The 21232-nt window shown below is 35.2% G+C and overlaps 1 protein-coding gene across 1 annotated transcript in view; it reads right to left on the reverse strand.

Moving 5' to 3' along the window:
* The window catches only part of eys (eyes shut homolog), a 352522-nt gene that overhangs the window by 243023 nt on the left and 88267 nt on the right, over positions 1 to 21232 (reverse strand). Inside the window, exons 14-21 of the mRNA XM_069179989.1 lie at positions 18518 to 18631; positions 16343 to 16465; positions 12338 to 12448; positions 8770 to 8892; positions 8327 to 8440; positions 6388 to 6501; positions 5819 to 5932; positions 2262 to 2459 (exon numbers count right to left, since the gene is read on the reverse strand). Coding sequence (XP_069036090.1) covers positions 2262 to 2459; positions 5819 to 5932; positions 6388 to 6501; positions 8327 to 8440; positions 8770 to 8892; positions 12338 to 12448; positions 16343 to 16465; positions 18518 to 18631 — 1011 coding nt within the window. The remainder of the gene's footprint in view (positions 1 to 2261; positions 2460 to 5818; positions 5933 to 6387; positions 6502 to 8326; positions 8441 to 8769; positions 8893 to 12337; positions 12449 to 16342; positions 16466 to 18517; positions 18632 to 21232) is intronic.

Raw genomic sequence — 21232 nt, forward strand, 5'->3', positions numbered from 1 at the left:
ACCACATTTTTACAAATACAGAATCAATAGGACAGGGGTGAGATACAGTAGACTTTGCCAGTTTAACAAACATTCTTTTGCCATGGAGCAGCTCATCAGAAAAAACAAAGTACAGATCTCTTATGCACAGATCAATGCCTCACATGACTTCTGATCTTTCGAGCAATAAATCTGTTCAGAAATTTATTTTGAAAACATGCAAAATGAAATTAAAAAAATATTTCTAATCTGGGGCTGTGATACTAAAGAGTCACTGTTAGCCTTTATAAGTCTTAAAAAATACTAGATAAAAGCCTTTTCAAAACACGTTCATACTTCTATCTTTATCATCCTACATCCTGGAGTGTTCAAAAGACTGCAGCCACCATGCAATGAAAGCCTGAAGGAGAGAATGATTTGTAGATTCAAGATATCTTTGCACCACTGAATTGGTAAACATCTCCTCTTTAAAATGTGTAGCATCATTGATGATGACGTCATCATATTTTTCATGGCTGCCAGATTTGTCTTCCTTATACCAGGAATGCTGTGCAAATGGAGAGGGCGTAAGTAAATATATGAACTGTTTAAATTATATGATAAGTAATTACATAGTACCTCATGATAATATAAAATACCAAGTGACACATACATTCTGCCCAGCTGTACAGCTTTCAGAGTAATAGAAAATATATTGGGCTGTCTTGCAATACAATATCTGTAGTATATTAGAAAGGAGGAGACACTTAAAGTTCATGATGCAAAAATATTAGTTGTCCTAGGCATTACAGTGAAGATGAATAAACAGTCTTACTCTCCCATAGTCATCCTTGTACACTGTGCTTCCAAAGTTTTGAGAAGTGTTCCGAATGTAAGTGTGTACAGATTACCATATTGTGATTTATTGCCTCTTATTATATATATAAAGAGAATGTTAATTAGTTCTGACACTTTTCACAAATTTTAAAGCATAAGAATCTAAATAAATTATGAGTATATAAATACCCTTGGATCTTAATAAAGTCAATGTCAGCTGCCACAGACAGCTGTTTTGCCCTTATCAGGGCTCACCAGCAAAATGTAATTTTCATGTATATGAGAAGTGTAAATGTAAATGTATATGGGAAGTAGAATTAAAAGTCTATTTAGATAAAGGTTTGTATTTGTCTATTTAGAGAAGGTTGTAATTTCCAGGAAGTTATTAAATTTAATTATCAACTGTATTTATACATTAAAATACACTAATATTCAGAGAACTAGAACACTGCAACAGCAATTAACTCCTATCCTGGGTACGTTGCACTAAATCCAGGTGTAAAGTTGAATTAACTTCAATATTCCCCTGCCCATCTATAAGACACTAAACCGTCTGGGTCAGGATTACGATTTGGGATTTAATGCAGGAGTATAGTCCAGTTCTTAACCTTAGTTCTGCTTACTCAGACCAGGCTGTATACAAGGGATGATAAAACCTTCATTTTTGCAGAACAACATCCATGAATCCCACTACCCAAATCCTTAGAAAACTATACGACTATCAACATTTTCCAAAACAACTCACCTAAGCTGTGTATTTTAGTCTTACTCTAAGTTTCTCAGTTTCTACAGCTTGATGCTCTTTTTTCTTTCAAAATTGCAGCTGCTGTGTTTTATGCTATGCCTGCTACTGCACTTGGAAATAGCTTGAAACCTGTTACTAATACTTCTAGTATTACATATACTTCACTCATTATTTTTATGAACACTAAATAAGGTCTAACAAAATGTTACTGGCAGCAATTTATCTTTTTTGTAGATGAGGCACTTTATCAGTAATCTGCAATTTTTCTTTGAGGAGTGATGGATACAAAATATCTTATTTGATTGCTGATGGAAGAAAAACAACATTCTGGTTTGTCTTTGAATATATTAATTCTGTCATTTATCATTCATTATTCAAATTACAACTCACCACTGATGCTTAATTGATCAATTTCGTTTGCACTTGGAAGATGAAACTCATCAAGTATACTCTACTGGTAATGTCCTCTGCATTTTCACATCAGAAGAAATAGTTCTAACATCATCAAATTCCTCATTAGCTGCAGTAGTGACCCATACAAAAATAAACTGTCACGCCATAAGCAAAGTGGTTTTGGCAAAACGACTCTTGGCATAGTTTCAGGAGCCAAGCAAGACAGGCTAAATTTGAGTAAATTATCAAGTGCTCTCTCCAGAGTCTTTAAATTGGTTTCAGAGCTAGGAAAGCTCCACATTAAACTGACCAGCCAGGCTGAACTTACCATCATAGCAGTATCCATTGAGGCAGGGGTTGGAGCTGCACTCATTGACATTGATCTCGCAGCGTGGCCCAGTAAAGCCTGTCACACACTGACAGCGGAATCCGAGGGGGAATGTGTCCAGCTCCATCTCCTCCACACAGTCAGCCCCGTTCTCACAAGGATTATTGGCCTCACAAGGCCTGAATTCACAGTTCTGGCCTGGAAGGAGAAACAGGTGAGGCTGTCAAGGAGAGAGTTAATGAACCTGTGTCTGAATCTGTTACCTTGCAGCCATTCCACAGTGGTGTCAGAGCAGTTACACTGAACTTTCTTTAATTTAGCTTTAAGATCCAGGGTTTCTTTTCCAAAGACCACACGTAAAAATTAATTTTTAAATCTGAACAGACATCTTAAAAACTGCAGGTTTTGAAATATAAAAAAGTTACAAAAAACAAATCAAGAAAAAAGAGAACCATGCACCAAAAACACTTCTGCAGTTTAGACATGTATATACAGTACAGTATATAACTACAACAAACACATGCTTTAAATGTTTATTATTAAATTAAACATGCTGATACTATAAACACTTGACAGATAAATTCTCTACAGATAAATATTTACAGTATTTTTTGTTCATTTATTTTCATGCAGTGGTTACTAGTAACTTCCAGTACAGTATATTTCTGGGACTTGGGTTCTCTGTGTATTTGTCTGAAAACACAATCATCAACCAGAATCCATTGTAGCTGAGGGCTCTGGGGCTGAAAGTGGGCTGCTTATATCTGAACACAAATAAGGCAGGCAGAATCTCTCACTTAATTTGTCAGAAGTGACATGTGCAATTGGAGGAGAAAGCACCATGATGTACTGACATCCCAATGATGGGCTCAGGTGCGTAACTTCATTAGGAAAAAAACTCAGTCTTTTGCTTTCAAATAATTAAATAGTAGAGTTTAAACTTTACTCTTGTTTCTATTTAAAACACACAGCAGAAGCTACCCAAAAATCTGATATTCTACCTCATATTAAAAAAAGTCTCTAGAATTTTTGTCATTTTATTGATTTTAAGCAATATTCTCTTAACATACATGTACTGTATAGATGAAGATCACTTAGATGAAAGTGAAAAGTAGCACAGCCTCACAAGACTACAAAACAAAACTGCCTAGATAATCTGCGTTTGCATCAGACACATGTTTTTCCATTATCAGGGCTCAGCAAGGCACAGTTAAATAAGATTAGTGAAATAGGTGTATGTATACACTATACAGTATATATACTGTATATATCTTAAAAAGAAACACATTTATCTTGGATGGGTTTAGATCAAGTAGTTTTTCCTTTTAAGAGTTAGAAATTAAAATAAATACCCTTACAGGTTAGCCTTTGAAAGAGCAAATAACTGCAATGAGCAAAGGGTACGAATATTACAGTAATTAGTTCTTATCTAACCACAGTGCTTCCTGACATATGGAATTGTCTTTAAAAAAGAGTTTTGCCTATTTGTGCAAATAAATTCAAAGGTGGCAGCAAAGGACAGCTGCCTTACCATTACTAAGACCCTTCAGTGTGACACAGCAAACTTGGACCAATGGTAGGTAATTTTAATATAATATAAATTTATTGTAGAAAATAAAATCATGTTACAAATTATATTATGTGGGCAATGTATTTGACGATTTCAATGCTTTGAAAATGTAGCCATTTTCAAACTGGTAACCACAAAAATGTATTTTGGGCTCTAAGGGCTACAGTCAAAAGTCCCATCTATTTAAAAAAGTGATAAATCTAATAAATTCAAAAGTGAGGAACACACACAGTTTTGTAATAAATACACGGTTCCAAAATCACTACAGGCAAAGGGCTTTCAGCCAAACAATATAAAATAAAACAATCAATTAACATGCAGAAATAAAAAAGATCCATTTTTAAAATGCGTGCATGGACTGCAAAGAAGGTCATATCAAAAGCATGCACAGAAACACCTCATACCTCTGATAATTTCTGGAGAAAGAAAAAAGAAAAGCAGAAACAATGTCAAAAAATGCATGTACAGTGCCACCCAAAGAATCAGAACAGCAGTCTCAAAACTGTTATTTCTACATTATGGTCAATACATTTGTATTTCTGATCATGAAATTAGTAAGAATGATAACTACAATATAAAAATGTTTATGCATACATTTGACTATGTTAGCACATAAGCATACAGTACATTCTGTTCAACTAAGTGATATCAAGTGACCAATAAAGTGATGTTAACCATATTACTGATATCCATATCAAGTGATATCATTGAAATTTCAATCTCTTAAAAACAGTATTTTGTTGCATATTTTTTCGAGGCAATAACCGCATGAGGTCCTCAAGTTTCACATGAAATGGGTTGGTATTCATTTGCTTTTTATTACAATATGAATAACTGTAAGAGTTTGTGTTACAGTATACAGTATATTATGGTGCTGACATAAAGACATGGACAATGTACTGTACATCATAAAATATATCACACATTTAGACATTGTTCACTTTAAAATACTGTATACTTGGACACTGCTTTGTGGGTAAACATCGAAGGGCTTTTTTGAAGGACAGAATCCACCAACTGTAGTGAGAGGCGTTCACAGCTCTAGAGCCAAACCTTAGCACTCTGTCATAGCGCAATCAGAAAAGTAATTTCTGGACAAAAAGGATGTGAAGTGTGGAGATACAACATAAAAAATGGTAAAAAAAAAGATGGCAATTTATATGCCAGAAGGCTCTTGCTACAGACATGATGGGAGAAGGACTGTTTTTTAAAGCAAACGGTGGACTGTGCTCTGGAAGGTTGTGGGTTCAAATCCTACAGTAGGTGGAGTCCTGTTGTACCCTGCAGTGAGCTACAGTACTTCACTCAAATAGGTACACATGTGAACTGGTTTGGATAAAAGCATAAACCAAATAAAGTACTTATTAAAATTAAGTTGGTCCGTGGCTGTTTTATAAATTGGTAGGTTTTCAGCACTGAGACCAGAAGCGAGGGATTAAATGCAGGTGGATGCTGCACATTGGTGGTGGTGGAGGAGAGTCCCCATTATCTGCAAAGCGCTTTGAGTGGAGTGTCCAGAAAAAGCGCTATATAAGTGTAAGCAATTATTATTATTATTATAATTAAATGGTTTTAGATAGAGTTACACAACCATCACATCAGATATGCTACATTTTTTAACCTTTTTAATTATTTATGCAAATCTGCAACAAGGTACATTGGATCCATCTCATATGACTTATTCATATTGGCTTTATTTAAAATGTTTATGTTTATTTGTAATGTTTATTTCAAATACAATTATTTGCTTAAACATACATACTGTACAAAGATGCCCTTAAGGCCTGGCCTAATTTTCTTCCTGTAATGTGAGATGGCTAGACGAATTAGAAGCAATTTTGACAATTAGTGCTCAGCGTTCATCGCTATACTGGAAAATGAAGATCTAGTAATGTTGTTGAAACAGTGGAATGAGTTCAGACAGGTGAAAGAAATGCTTTCTGAAGTTAATTAACTTTGCTTTTCCAACTCCCTCAGTGTTCATTACCTTTAAATGGAGCCACACATTGGCAGAAGTAATTACCAGGCTGGTCAATGCAAGTGGCACCGTTCTTGCAGGGAGAAGAAGCGCACTCGTCTATGTCAGTTTCACAATGTGCACCTTAAATAAAAGGAAGAAATATACAAAGGGTAAGTAAGACAAGCAGTTGGCAGCTTATAATTATTTTTCCCCATAACACAGGGAAAAATGGAGATTAAATTACTTAGAAAAGAACCCCTCATAAATAACATCTGAGAAACATTTGTTTTACCCACACCACGGGCCTCAACAACTTCTTGAAGATTTTTGAAGCACACACTAATCTTCCCTTGGGGTGGCAGTATTCAAGCCAGTTGGGACGTTGTGTAATTTATCTCCAGAGATTTGCTTAGAGACTAAGTCGATGCTCTATTTCTCAAAAAATGCAAAATGGTACAACGAGTAAAAGGAGATAAAGAGGAATGAGAAAGAATAACAAGGGAATTATCTGATACCTGTCTAATGTGTGTCGAGTCATTTACCTGGAAGGGAGTTTAAAAAACAAAAAAACAGTATCTCTTCTTCACGCTACTCACCAGTGAATCCTGGTAGGCAACTGCATTCGTACCCATTGATAAGGTCAGTACATGTTGCATTATGGAGACAAGGCAATGATTGACACTCATTTGTGTTGATCTCACAAGAGCTGCCTGTGGTCCAGAAAACAAAGAAGAGGAGATGTAATCTAAATTCTCAAGTCATCCAATTTTGAACAAAAGTGCTTTATGCATTTAAGTAATAGCTTTCCAGCTGTGACCACCATAACCATTAGCCCTACAGTTCACCTAGTTATCTAGGCTAAAAGTAAAATATGAATATGCTTTGGTATTAGTGAAGTAGGAACTAAAAGTTAATGGTGACCGAAGTGTGGCTGACACTAAGCTGATTTCTATAGTTTTTCTATAAAGGGATACAGTTTCTTTATCACTTTATACTAGTATGAATAAAAAAAAGGAAAATGACATTGAAATATAATGGAATTCATACAGTATGACATAAAGGGAGATCTTCCTTCTGTTCTTGATAAGCCAGTAAGTGAAATCTCTCAGAATGAAAAATGAAAACTGGCACAGTCATAAAGGTTACATCTCTGCAGAGGAAATAATTCATTAACCAACAGATAAGGGTATTACCATAGGTAATTACAAACACAATGTAGAAATTGGCCTGTGCAAATCTACTCCATGGAATCTGATTCCTTTAGCTACATCTAAATGCAAGATCATTTCTTTCAATGACAACAAATAACACACAATAGTAAAACTTTTTCTTGATTATTTAAAAATGAGGGAGTGACTTTGACCATCACTACATGTACGTTTTAGAAATACACAAATGTCCACAAGGCACACATATTTATTTAATCTAAATTGTTAATGTTAAACCACTATTTAAACCTGATAACTCTCCAATATATCTAAGCAATTAACAATTTATTTTTCAGCTTCTCAAAAATAAAAGCCTAGGCATTATACATTACGGCACGTTCAATTTAACCCTATTCAGAAAATATGAGTCAACTCCCTGTGATATTAATATGGCCAGGTCTATTAAAACTGCCAAGATGCATCTCTCTCTCTATTTCACTAAACAAAATGACTTGAGGCATGTGTTGCTCTAAAATCTAGTACAAAAATAATTTCCTGAAGGTTATCGTTTAACATGGTTAAGTTCTGCACTCTTCAGTCAGACTGGGACAATTAATGTGTCAGTCCAATAATAGAGAACAATAAAAGTGAAAGTTTTTTATAGTAATTTGTGTACTTAAAAAAATAAGCGACGTAAAAGAGTAAGCACAGATATACTGTATGAAAAAAAAACTATCTTTGTTTTATCTTGTCAGATTGAGGGCTAACGTCTGACTGTGATGTGGCAGCAATGCTGTCACTGAAATTGTCGCTTTGCATTGAAGGCAGGTGCTAAAAATGCCTGCGCTATTGATAGAAATAAAGCTCAAGGGGGTGAGATCTACACTTAGGGGATATGTTGTTGAATTTGACTGGTGGAATTCTACTTGTGACTACATTTGGCTTGTCGCACCTTAAAACATCAGACCAAGAATGGGTCAGAACTGCCCAACAGCAGTTTCAAATGTGAAAAAAAAACACTATGTAAAACATCAATGTGGTTTTGTGACAGTAATGGAAAAGTTATAAAACCTTCTCAATTCTCTCTCAGAGTTCTACAAGTGCACAAAAGATGTAACCACCCTAAGCATGTTCTATAGCTGCATCCATTTTAACTTCATTACAAATAAATTCGGTTTGAAAATGCACACTAATTCGACAACTTTTAAGGACTTGTTCCTAATGTATATTTTTCAACAACATTACACAACTGTTCTGCGTGGATTAATATGTTACCACATTCCAAGAAATAGGCACAATGCGATATTTCTGCAGCACTAATGTATTTTTTGGTGTTCTATAATTGATTTATGACACATAACAGTTTTGGTTATTTCTGTTTATTTACCTTCAATTCCTGCAGGGCACAGACAGCTAAAGGCATCCAGCTCATCAAAGCAAGTGCCACCATTCTGGCAGGGGTCACTCCGGCACTCATCTACTTCAATCTCACAGTTATTGCCTGGAAATAGGGAAAAAGCTCACTTCATTAAGAATCTGCTACACGTTGACTCACCAGTGCAACCAACAAGAAAATCAAATTAGGTGGCTAAATGATGTGCGAGAAGATCTCTCTGCTTTGGTCAAATGAATGTCAAAGGGCATGGTCACAACGGGGAAGACCAAGGGCATAATGAAAACAGCTTTAATATTCACTGATAAATAAATGCTTTACACAGCTCGGCTATGTCAAAGGCATGATCTTAGTCACTAAAGGGCAGGGGAAACAAATCTGTCCTTCAGAATCAAAATCAGTGGAAACTTGCTCAGAAATTTGGTTGGTTAACCTACCTATAAATCCAGGAGCACAGAAGCACTCATAAGAATCCAGGGCATCTCTGCAAATACTCAGCGCTCCACAAGGCCTCTCCTGACAGTTGTCAATGTTTACCTCACAGAAATCGCCAGTGAACCCTAAGGGAGTAAACAAGTATACAACAGGAAGTGAGCACCACATGGAACTAACCACGGGCCTTGTGATTCGTTTTGAACAGAATTCCGAACTAAAGGGTTTCTAATAAAAATGTATATTATAATGTAATTTTCTTTTTTTTGCACAGTGCCAGTACACAGCCATGATAAAATTCTTCCTCAAGAGGTTTCTGCCATCTTAATAAAATTAGCCAAGAAGTTTGATTATAAAATAGATCACTTTATTAGCCCTATACAATTTCTTGCATTAGGAATTTGTCTTTTCACATACCCCAGCTTGCTCTCCATGAGACACACAGACAGGGAGAGAGAAGCTGGGGGTCAGAGCACAGGGTCTGCCATTTATACAGTGCCCCTGGAGCAGTTGGGGTTAAGGGCCTTGCTCAGAGGCCCAACGGAGTAGCATTCCTCTGCCAGGTGCAGGATTTGAACTGGCAATCTTCCAGCAACAGGCACAGATCCTAAGCCACAGAGCCACCAGACCACTCTTTTTTATTTTTATTTTTTAATGCACGGAGTGTACCTCTACCTTTACCAGAAATCAATATTGTGAGTTTGCCTATGTTTTATTAAAATTATCAAACTTTATACATCAATACTTATCCAATTATTACTCATTTGTTAAAACTTCACTGCTACTGAACATCTTAATGATTCAATGTAGATCAATACTGCTTCCATGTAATTTAAATATGAACTAGATTAATTTCCCAAATTAAATTCTTTATTTTGTCCATTTCTGCCTGTGTGAGACACTTTCCAGGTAAGCAGTGGCACAGGAATCCCCCAGGAACGTCCTCACACATTGATCCATAATGACACAGTCCTTTCACACAATGACTTATGGGAATTTCACAAAGCTGTCCAATATGTCCAGCCTGGCAGATCCATTTAAAGTCATTCACGAGATCCTCACAGCGGAGGCTTCTTCCAGGATCACAAGGGTTTGATATATATTCATTCACCTCAACAGAACATTCATCACCTTCAAACCCTAAAAGTATATGATTTTTAATTACTATTTAGTGTACTTAGGTAGACCCATGGAATCTGAAATATAACAGACTCCTCCAGTTTCAGCATTCTGCATATTACAAGACATGCTTTTATTGTACGTGTTAGTCATGATATCCTTAAGGAATAGAACAAGTCGGTTGTCATTAGTTCTGTCGTTTTTTGACAGACCTTCAGTGGCTGATGAGTTGGAGTTTATGTAATCATTGGTAATTGGATCAAGTTGAGAGCTGAATTTCAAACTTTAAACCTGAAAAAATGTGATTAAAATTATTTGTGGTATTTCTTGCAGCAGTTGACTATAGCTTATGTTTTCTAGAATAAATCACATTTGTACAATAATTAGATCTTCTCAGGATTTGAGATTTAAGCAATGACCTCAAACCAAAGCAAAGCTTAAGTGTCAAATTGATTAAATCATGTAGAAATTATTCCTGCAGTACCAGGCAGATGAAAATTATTTGAGTTGTTATTGATGTTGTTGATATTTTAGAGTTATGATTAATGGTTCTGTTGGAATTTGAATACAAAGTTTAGTAATTGTATCCTTGTTTTAGGAGAAAAGTTTAAATCTTTTTAAATCTTTTATAGAGCCTTTGATTCAATCTCTGCCTTGTGCATCTTCATTTGGTTGGTGTTTTACCCAGCTCTCATTTGCAATTCATGTTTACTGTATTACACACATTCATTAGAAGATATCTAATTTTTTAAATATTAAAAAAAACAATGTTTGTTATTCTACGTAGGTATTTTGGTTTTAAAATTAAAGGTTCTTTTCATTTCCCAGAAAAGGGCCTTCATTTTTTAAACAAACTGACAGCTGCAGGAGCGTTAAATAAAACATTTTATTAGACTAAGCTATTAAAGACAGAAGAGTTGCTGACTGATGCTAAGGAAAAAAGTCATACTGTAACCAAGAAAGCACGATAACTTAGGCCCAATTTACAGAATTCTCATAACAGTTGACAAATTCTTTATTTTGATATTTTACAATTGTTAATTAAAAAAGCAGAACATGCATGGAACCCAAATAAACTGATTAATATACTCCGCCCACATGACAAAGCCACTGCTGGAAAGGGAGCATTTTTCAAGCTATAATGAGCCATGTATTCGAAGAATGGAGATTTTAATAGGACTTAGTAATTAAGGGTTCTGCCAGAGCAGTCTTATATCCAAGGGAAGTATACAGAATGAATGAGTATATATTCCTTATATATATTTCTAGATCTATTTTATTACATTTTAATATATCAATAAAATAAATTGTAATGCTTTTTGCCAGAAAATAAAATTGTACAAAACTACTACTACTACTACTAATAATAATAATTATAATATGGTAACCACTTCCAAATAACAAGAAAGATCAAGGTTTTTTATAAATCATATATAAAGACACGTTTATATACCCTGGGTGCACTTTGAAACCTGGAGTGCTATCTGTGTGAAGTTGGAATGTTTTCCCATGTTCACATGGGTTTTCCTTTGGGGAAACGGACTCTAGTGTGAGCCCAGGCTGCCCCCTGGCCCAGAACTGGATGAAACAGTTAGAAAAGGAATGGATGGAAACTGGAAACCAGAACACTCTGAGGAAGCCTTGTGAACACAGGGAGAACATACAAACAAAGCAGACAGCACCGCAGGAATGAAACCTATGGCCTTCAGGGTGGTGAAGCACCAATGCTCACCACTGCTTCATTATGCCATCCAGCTGAAGTTTATATTTAATGCAGTTTATACTTGATCTATTCTTCATTCTTGCATGGGGCTTGCACTTTCTCTAACATCCTCTTTTTCTGATGTCACTTGCTTTTTCCTTTGCTCACTGGAGAATCTTTGACCTTTCAGTCCTCTGTATTGTGTAATAATTATTCTTTAAATTTGGAATCGCTTGTTATTTTTGTTAAAGACATCTGTTTTTGAATAGCCAATTGTGTGTTTTTCACATCTCATGTCACTGCTGTGAACCCTGCAAAGATACATACATGTATAATGTAGGGGAGAATGAGGAATTTTAGGCACAAGCCAGTACCCTGCCTATCAAAACTGAATTTTTCCAAGCATGTAGGAGGCTGCAAGGGCTACTGTGTTGCTGAGAGCTGAGATAACCCTGGATGGCTTATCCCACCCAATCAATGGCAGCACTATGACTTTTGAACCGCAGTCTAGGTAATCTTGGTCACTGTCAGCTAGTGACATGACCCATGCTTAAACCCAGGACTGATCCCTGAGATAGCATTTACAATTTGAACAAACTGTACTTTAAACCTTCACCACGTCTACATCTCACCCCATCTCTGAGAAGATTCCCCACTGATCTCCACATTCAGATAATATGTGCAATGTGACAATAGGAAGAAAAGTATAAAAGCATGACAGACTAGAATTGCCTTTATTTTTAATACATTACCAGGTGCACAGACACAACGATACTCCCCAATCAGATTGTAGCAAGTGCCACCATTTCTGCATGGGTCAGCCTCAGACTCACATCCATTAATATCAGTAGAGCAGTTTTTGTCTGGAAAAAAATTAAAAAATAATCAATTATTGCACAAATTACTTACTTTTTAGTTATTGAATGTCCCGCAAATGAGTGTCTTAAAATAACACAATGGTTGTCTTCTCTGGTATTTCAGTGTTGTTTCATTGTGGTTTCTATACTGGAGAATATGTACTGCATACTAATAAACAGATAGCAAATAAACCAATAAAGGGTATAAATTATACATATTATAATGTACAAAGTGAAACTATTATTAACCACTACAGATTTGCAGCAACAACATTCTCAACTTGTTGTTCAAACTATAATAAACAAAAAAAGGTATGCTATTTCTTGAAAATAACCATTGGTATCCATTGCTTTGCAGAATAGAATCTGTTCATTAATTGATTAATTGAGTAAATTGACTAATTAAAATAATTTCAAGAATTCTGAATTTGTCTCAGATCACAGATATTTAAATTTGTAAAACTCTTCCCTTCTCATACAGTATATGCAGTATTAAAGTGAAAATTCTTCTGTAAAGTTATCTACTGCCAACGTCACATTCCTACAGTGACCCACTTCCTGAATTGCTAAGTCTTATGGGTTACAGCTATGCTGATGGAACTGCATAGTTTTCAACTGGGCCTGCCAAGCTTCAGTTGTCTTAGAAAGAAATTGGAAAACACTACCTCTTTGGTCTTGACCTAAAAACATTATATTACACAGATTTTTAACCTGCAATTATTGCAGGGAAATTGAAAGTGTCAAAACTGCAGTGTGATCCCTCCTGGTCCAGTAAAGTCAAAGCAACGGGTCATGCGGAATCTTGTGAAGCAGAGATTAGATCAGGAGTGGATGACAGCAGTGAAGCACTCAGCACTGCCTTCCTTCCCCTGTCATCTGCTATGCTCATCCTCTCAATCTATTTTCCCTCTCATGATTATATGTCAATCCATTGTCACATGAGGGCTTCTTTACATAGCATTTAAAACTCTGGTTTAAAGTTTCTTTTGTGTAAAAGCATCACCTCTAAATGATTATCTCAAATGAGAAATGCACTATTTCTAAAAACGTAATTAGAATTCTCACTTACTCAGCATCGCTGTATCTACAGTATAATCCTTTCACTTTGATCACAGTGTTTTAATTTCTTTTTTCTCCTTAATAATCCTGGATTGATGCTGTCTAGTGTCACCTTCTCTTCCCTTGACATTATTTCCCCTATTCTATCTCATAGGTCTTTAATTTACTCCCATCTCCTCTCTGCATGATAGGAACCTGCTGCACATCAGGCCAATGTATCAGGCTACAAAAACTGCTTTTGCGTATGAACCTTTATGTCATCTCTTGATTTATTTCACTGATGAAATTAAATCCTGTCTTTTCCTGAATTAGGCAAGCACGTTGGTAACATTCAATAAAACAAAGCAAAATGACTGCATTTACGTTTTTGCATGGCAATACAAAACAATGAAGGGGAAAGTCTGACTGCAGTAAAGCTGATGTTTTACGGATGATTAGAGAATTTGTCTTTATTATACAGTCTACATCATGAATAAAAGATACTGCACATGGCATGTAATAAGTATGTTTGTAGTAAAAAATAATCAGAATGCAAAGAATTGAGAAACAAAATAAGACTGAGTAACATCAGAGAACCATGAATCAAGTCTGGGCAGGTAAAAAACTCTTTGCCATTGTCTTGCCACTAACACCATCAGCCTAAGCTGAATTTCAAAACAAAGGTAGAGAACTATATAAACATTTGACTATTTAAACATAATGTTAACTCAAGCATTAAACAAACAAAGTTCATAATCCATTTCATCTCATCATACAACATACAGCAATATTAATTTCTGTTATTATGTAAAGAAATGTCTTCATTCAACTAATTTGATCTCTGTATCTAAGTTTAACCAGTTTAAGCGCTGAGATTTAAACTGAAGTATTTAAGTTGGCCAACAAACATCTTGAGCAGATCAACAGGCGAGGTAAAGTATCTTTTATATGATGTATGGGCTGACCTGCACTGATGAATAACTGCAGGATACAAGAGCAATATGAGCTTGCTACACAGCTGCCTGAATCAATGAGTGGCTGTATATTAAAACAAATGAGCAAAACACATGATATTGCAACAAAGTGCACTGCCTTGTTTGTGCTCCAGTTGTTCTTAGCAGTTTGCTCCTAATTGATTATGTTATTGCGATTAACTACACATCAATAACAGGGTCACAGAGAATGTAGAGCATTCCTACTAGCAGCATAGGAACATGCAGGACCTGATGTACAAAAAATGGACAGAGACAGCACAAACATACCTGAATTTGCAGTTGTGTCAAAATAGAAAGGTAACATTTTTTATGTGCTAAGTCTTAATGAAAGAGCTTAACAAAATTTAAATATTTTTCAACACTTAAGGAAGTCCAATATTCTAGTATTGTTCAGCAGCAAGTCTATGGGAAGCCAGAAGTGTGGTGATATAAAGAATTCATTAAATCACGGCAGATAAAACTACTTGACATCTGAGCTTTGTGTTTGAAATTAATAATGAGAAATATGAATATTATCAGTCCACCAGACAGAGCCTGGCTGTATTTTAGGGTGTTAATGTCCCTAATGAGTTTAATAATATTTGTGCATTGTTTTATCAAGTTCTTTATGTACTTACCATTGTACAATTTATGCATGAAGTGGTCCAGGAAAACAGATGTAGGCTAATCACTGTGAACATTCCTTAATTTGCTGTTTACACAAATGTAATTTATTAATTACCAATACAAAAATTGAAAAATCAATTGGTAGCACCTTATGCTACTCAATCCTGGCATTTTCATTTTCATCTGGTCTGTATGAACATGGATAGATTTACTTTGATCAGTTACTTTTGCAAATATGTGGCAAGTGTAACTGCAATAAAACACAATATAATATAGCCTGAATGTTCAAATATTCAGTAGTTCTGAGATTGTTTCCTGATTGCAGTTTTAGCATCAAGATAAGAGTATCCTCACACAATTTCCTTTTAAAGAGTTTGCTGAGAGTATAAAATAAATACTCAGTCTAAGCAGTCCCAACTGTGGAACCAGTTAGGTAGTTTTGTGTATATACTGTACATAAGGGTGTGGTTGCTTACTTGATGAAGACAATAAGTAGATGTTAGGATAGAGAGATGGTCTAATCTGCCCTCCTGTTGTAGAACGTCTATTCATCTGGATGTCTTTGTTTTTTGTGTTGTATTTTGTAGAAAAAGCTAGGATCCCCACCCAGACCTTTAAATCAGTAGTCAATACAAGTCTTAGAGGACTGGTGTGTCCATGTGTTTTCTAGGTCTATTTAAGCACCAGCATCTGACAAGCTGGGCGAGTCTGTTTAGGTGGTTCAGTTAAGCCAACAATGAGCTGATTCAGGTTGTTATAAGCTCAAGTCTCTGTAGACACACCAGCATTCCGGGATCTGTGCTTTGCATCAACAAAGGAGCTCAGAAGGTGTAAAATTCCTGAACCACTTTATCAGAGGCAGGGGCCTTCCACACTAGCAAAGTCAATTGTTGCATTATTGTGTAAAAAATGATGTACAGTACCCGAAGGGAACAAGACAATAACTAAAATTCAAAGGAATCGAGTATAGTAATTGTAACAATAAAAATTGAAACCCAGTACATAGATAAAACTTGATTTTCCATATCATGTTCAATCTCAACATTTCACATTTATGTATTTTAATAGGAAAATGAGATAGGTTACTACATATCTGGAAGAACAAATTCCTATCCAGTGAGCTTTCTGCTAAGGTACTGTAAGGTTAACTGATTTTTGAAAAAAAAAAAACATGATTTGAAAATGATGCTGTAGCCCAGGAAGGTATTTTTTCTTGCAGCAATACATTAAGTAGAATCTTAAAAGGAATTGTTCAGCTTACCAGTAAAACCCGGAGGACATGTACACTCATAGTCACCCACCAGGTCAGTACATGTAGAGTTGTTTGTGCAAAATCCATAGTCACATTCATTAAAATTAATCTCACAGTTCAGGCCCTCAAAGCCTAGGGTAAGACAAAGCATTTGATCAACAACCATAAATAACTTTAATCAATATTCTTCAATTGCTGCATTTAATATACATGTACAAATAATTTAATAGAAGAAAAAAAGTCACTTAGAATTGTAAAAATATTTTTTAACAGTATACTTTTGATCATGTCACCCACACAAATTCAGGTTGCTTGATGATTTCTGAAAAGATGTTGACATAGTTTATCTTGGAATACATGTTTTGAAGGACATACTTCAAGAACAGAACACATTGATCAAAACTATAGGTCAACATCCAAGTATCCTCTATTTCAGAAGAAATAAATGTTTTACATTTTGCCTGATTACTGCCTTTTGTCAGACCATTAAACTTGGGTTATTTTAGCACATTCTAACTTTAAAAGATAAAAGGTTAATGCCTTGAAGTGAAGGAGAGTGCTCTGCTCCAATTTCTGACATTTTATGCTCCTATAAATGTATTCCACTGCATGGTCACGCTACAAAATGACTATCATTAGTGCTGTCACAGGCCACGACTGCAGGAAGCCCATGACTAATGCTAAGCTATCAGCACCATCGGTGCAAGGCACATTCTCATCATTCCTCAAACTGACCATAGAACCAATTTCCACTGCTCCCTATGTCATAAAAATCTACAATTATCCTGACTTCATTAATAATGTATAACAGCTCGCATTTGCAATCAGACTTTAATCAGAAGTATGTCTCGCAGGTAGGGCACCAGCTAAGCCATGGAATTATTAGCAAAAATGCTAAGATTTATTTTCCTGACTTGATGACACAAACTTCCTGTACAGTAATTTATGGCAACTTTCATACTGTAGCCTTTTTACTACATTAACAGTTTCAAAGCAGAAACACTGAGTAATGTAACCAGACCCAATCAAGTGGGTGGATGGTCTTCTGAGAAGGGCAAAAGGCCTCAGAATGAAAGATTTACATTTATTTCATCAACACAGCTAGACAGCAATTTCATGTTCAAACACATAGAACAGCATCTTTTCAAGTAGGAATATATTTGACATTCAAAATTAACTAGGCCCCTATGTTTTCCAATTGAAGAATGATTGGTAATTTTATGTGATTCCAATATTTTAACATTTTTCATTTTTGCTATTAAAAAAGTACTTAATGTACAGTATATTATCCATCACACACCACTTCATTATGTAAAGTTCTAGTTACTAGATAATTTCATAACAATGGACTGATTATCTTACAGGAAATAATGATTAATTTGCAGAACAACTACAGAAAGGATAAAAAGATTGTGGTTTATGACTTGAAGTCTATGAATGATTCTCTTCACCAAAGCAGGGGCATGTCATAGAATTACACAAGTATCATGAATGAGGCAAGGCTTATTGAAATTAATTTGTCTTTTTCACTTGGACTTTTCTTCCATCTTACTTTAATAACCACAACAGCTTCATGAAGATGGTGGCAGCGTGATGGGCACAACTGTTAGACTGATGTAACTGGACTAGTCAGGGCCAGAGAGGCTGGGAAGCAGTCTGAGGTCCTTGAAAAGGGCAGGTAATGTGATTGTCATTTTCCTTGGGAGAGACCCTAGAGAGCAGGAGTGTGGTGCTCTGAGAGAGGGCTGCCCCAGGCCTGGCGCCTGCGCAGGGAGAAACAGTGATTCATTGCTGCCCCTGCAGTGAGAAGCACTAGCAAGAGAGTCATAGTCCTGCATCATTTTCTCAAACCTTATGACAATAACAATAGATCTAAAATGGATTTTCTGCATGGGTGTAAACTGGGAAGTTACTTAGTTGAAAGTAAAACAGTTCTATTTGTTACACACACTTATTAACAGTTTTAAAACTGTTCAGTGAAGCTGAAACACACAGAATAGAGCTCTTAGATGATCCACATTCACTTCTATAAGCATTACAAACATATTGAACTTCCTAACATAGCTTTAAGACAGAAACCCAAGAACATTTATTTAATGTGCTCTTTAGGAAATATGCAGGAATAATGTAAACAGCAGATCGGTACTCTAAAGTTCAGCTGTTTGGTGAAAAAACTGAACTTACCTTCAGGGCAAAAACAAAAGTATCTGCTGACATCATCCAAACACACGGCACCATTCTGACAGGGCTCGGAGTCACACTCATTTACATTTATCTCACAGAAATGCCCAATGAAACCTGGAGAAGAACAGCATAATTAATGTAGTTCCTTTGGTGTGTGTAATCCCTTAGCCAATTAGGATTTGTATGACTTTGTTTTCCCCACTCAATATCTACTTTACAAAGCTGTTATTGATTTAGAGCTCACTTGGCGCATGTATATGTAACCCACTGGATCATGGTGTTTTATAAAGGCACTCATTGTTTTACCAATTAACAATAATGCACTGGCCTATTTGTGAAGAACATAGACATGATTTAAAGGATTTGTAAAAAAGCAATATAAAATATGAATATGCAAAATACATTGTTACATTTGATATATTTTAGTTTACTTAATCATATTAACATTCAGTATGTCCTACATTCTAGACTACAGTATAGCACCAGGTCACTTTTTGATATTGCATATTTAAAGGGGGAAAAATACAAAACTGTAAAGGACTGACAACTACAAACTCCTATTTGTTGCTTTTACTTTAATATATTTACTTTTACTTTAGATAAATGTCTCAATTTTTCTGTATCCAAATGTATTTGATTAAATTTCATTTAATGCAATTTTAGTTCAGTATCCTTAAAATACTGTAAAATGTTTTCCTTTAATATTAATATTTTATTAGAGGAAAGAATGCCATGACTTTGATGAAAGATAAATCCTTGCCTCTCAACATAGACCTGCTTTTCTTGATAGACTGCTTCGCTGAAGAAGAATGACATAAAATGAACATAAGGTCCCCTCTGATAAACGAAGAGGCTTTTAAAATTGCTGACCTGCCATTGTCAAGATGCAGTGCTGTATAAGCAGGTTTTTTCATCATTCATGCCCAAGACATATTAACATATTGCACATTATGATGCATAAGAAAGGAAACACCTTGGTCTAATGGATATAATCAAGTATTGTAAACAAAGATATGGAACAAAATCAAGGAAAATGTGAAGAATAATATACAGTAGATCAAGGTGTTGTGATATTTTGACAGTGACAAACTTTCAAAATGAAACTTTTACCAACATTCTAACAGGTATAATCTCCCACAGCACCAAAAAACAGTATTTCTAACCAATCTCTAAAGACCAGGCCAGATGAAAAGTAAAATATGTTGTAATAAAGGCAATGAAGAACCTCCCATAAATAGATAAGTACTATACTGTAAATATACTGTACAGTTTGATGAATGTAAGAGAGGATTTTACAAAACTACAACAAAAGTCAAGTATTTTACAATATAATATTACTTCCCACTAATTAAAAATCATTGCAAATCTACCTGTTAATGTTTAATATTAAATAATATTTCTTTTTACCACAATTAAGATTCAAAATGATTTGAGGTTGATTCTCTTTATCTGTTAATATGGGACTGGATGTTTTGTTCCCAATTCATGACTTGTCAAGACTGTCCTTATTCAGTTGCCAGTTGCCATTACAATGCAGTGTAATATAACAAGATGTTCTCTATTACTTTTTGAATGATCCCAGGCTATGTACACATTTTCTGTTCTGCTTTGCATTGCCTAAGCAACCCAAAGCTACAATTTCCTCTACAAAGGAAAAACCAAGTGACAAAAGCCACTAATTTCAGTGATTCAGCAGTTAATGAACAGACATCAAACAGAACTGCAGCTGCACCCAACAAACATAATAATCACGCTTTAATCCGGATGAAGCAGTCTTTTCTGTTTTTATATGAAATCAGAGACCGCAAAACAAGTGCACAATCTTTGTCAAGCTGGCAGAGAACTCTAGAGTTTATTTCAATATGCAATTATTTTTCTCATTTCTAAGTAGAAATAAATAAACATGAAATTTGATCATCCCTATTTTTCAGGATAAAAGCAGTGAAAAAAAATCTAGTCGGCATGTCAGCTCTAGATGGGGGGTGGGGGCAGTATATTTCATACAGTATTTTCAATATGAAAGACATTATGAGGATAGATTGTTGCAGAAAAGGCATAAAGGATAATTAGATTATTGTTTATTTTAAAAAGCTGTCTTAGTATTTTGAAGGGCTATCTTGTATTGAAGACATTACGCTTAGTAAATATAGTCAAAACAAATCGCATAGGCACTCCACTGCAGTGATCTAAAATATCACTTATGATAAAATTGCCCCATATTGAAAATAAGTATGATAATTGTACTTTATTTCCTAAAATTGAAAATCCTGAAAAGTGGATGAACTCATTGTTGCCCGAAATAAATTAAATTTAAAATTGGATAAAAAAGTAGAAGTTGATTAGCTGCACAATAATACAAAAAATATACAGTATATTGCTTTCTTTGTCTTTCACAGCAGATATGTCTCTGCCTTCATGCTCTAAAGTGCCATAACAGGTCAAAGGGCATGAAAAAGTGTCTTTCTAGCACAGCACACATGATTTCTTGTATGTATTATATCTTATCCCTACCCTCCAAGGTGTCAAAATAGTTTTGCATTTTACCTTAAGAGTGGTGAAAGATTACAAACAAGGGCATTTCTTCATAAAGTACATATGGATTCCTATGTACAGTATGGTCCATTATAACTATGAACTTATCTGCACTCTATAAGGATGTTATAAGAAGATTTTGCATGTGTCCTTCAGGAAACATTATAGATCACAGGAAAGATC

The sequence above is a fragment of the Lepisosteus oculatus genome, chromosome 17 (assembly GCF_040954835.1).
Source record: "Lepisosteus oculatus isolate fLepOcu1 chromosome 17, fLepOcu1.hap2, whole genome shotgun sequence".
NCBI classification, from domain to species: domain Eukaryota; kingdom Metazoa; phylum Chordata; class Actinopteri; order Semionotiformes; family Lepisosteidae; genus Lepisosteus; species Lepisosteus oculatus.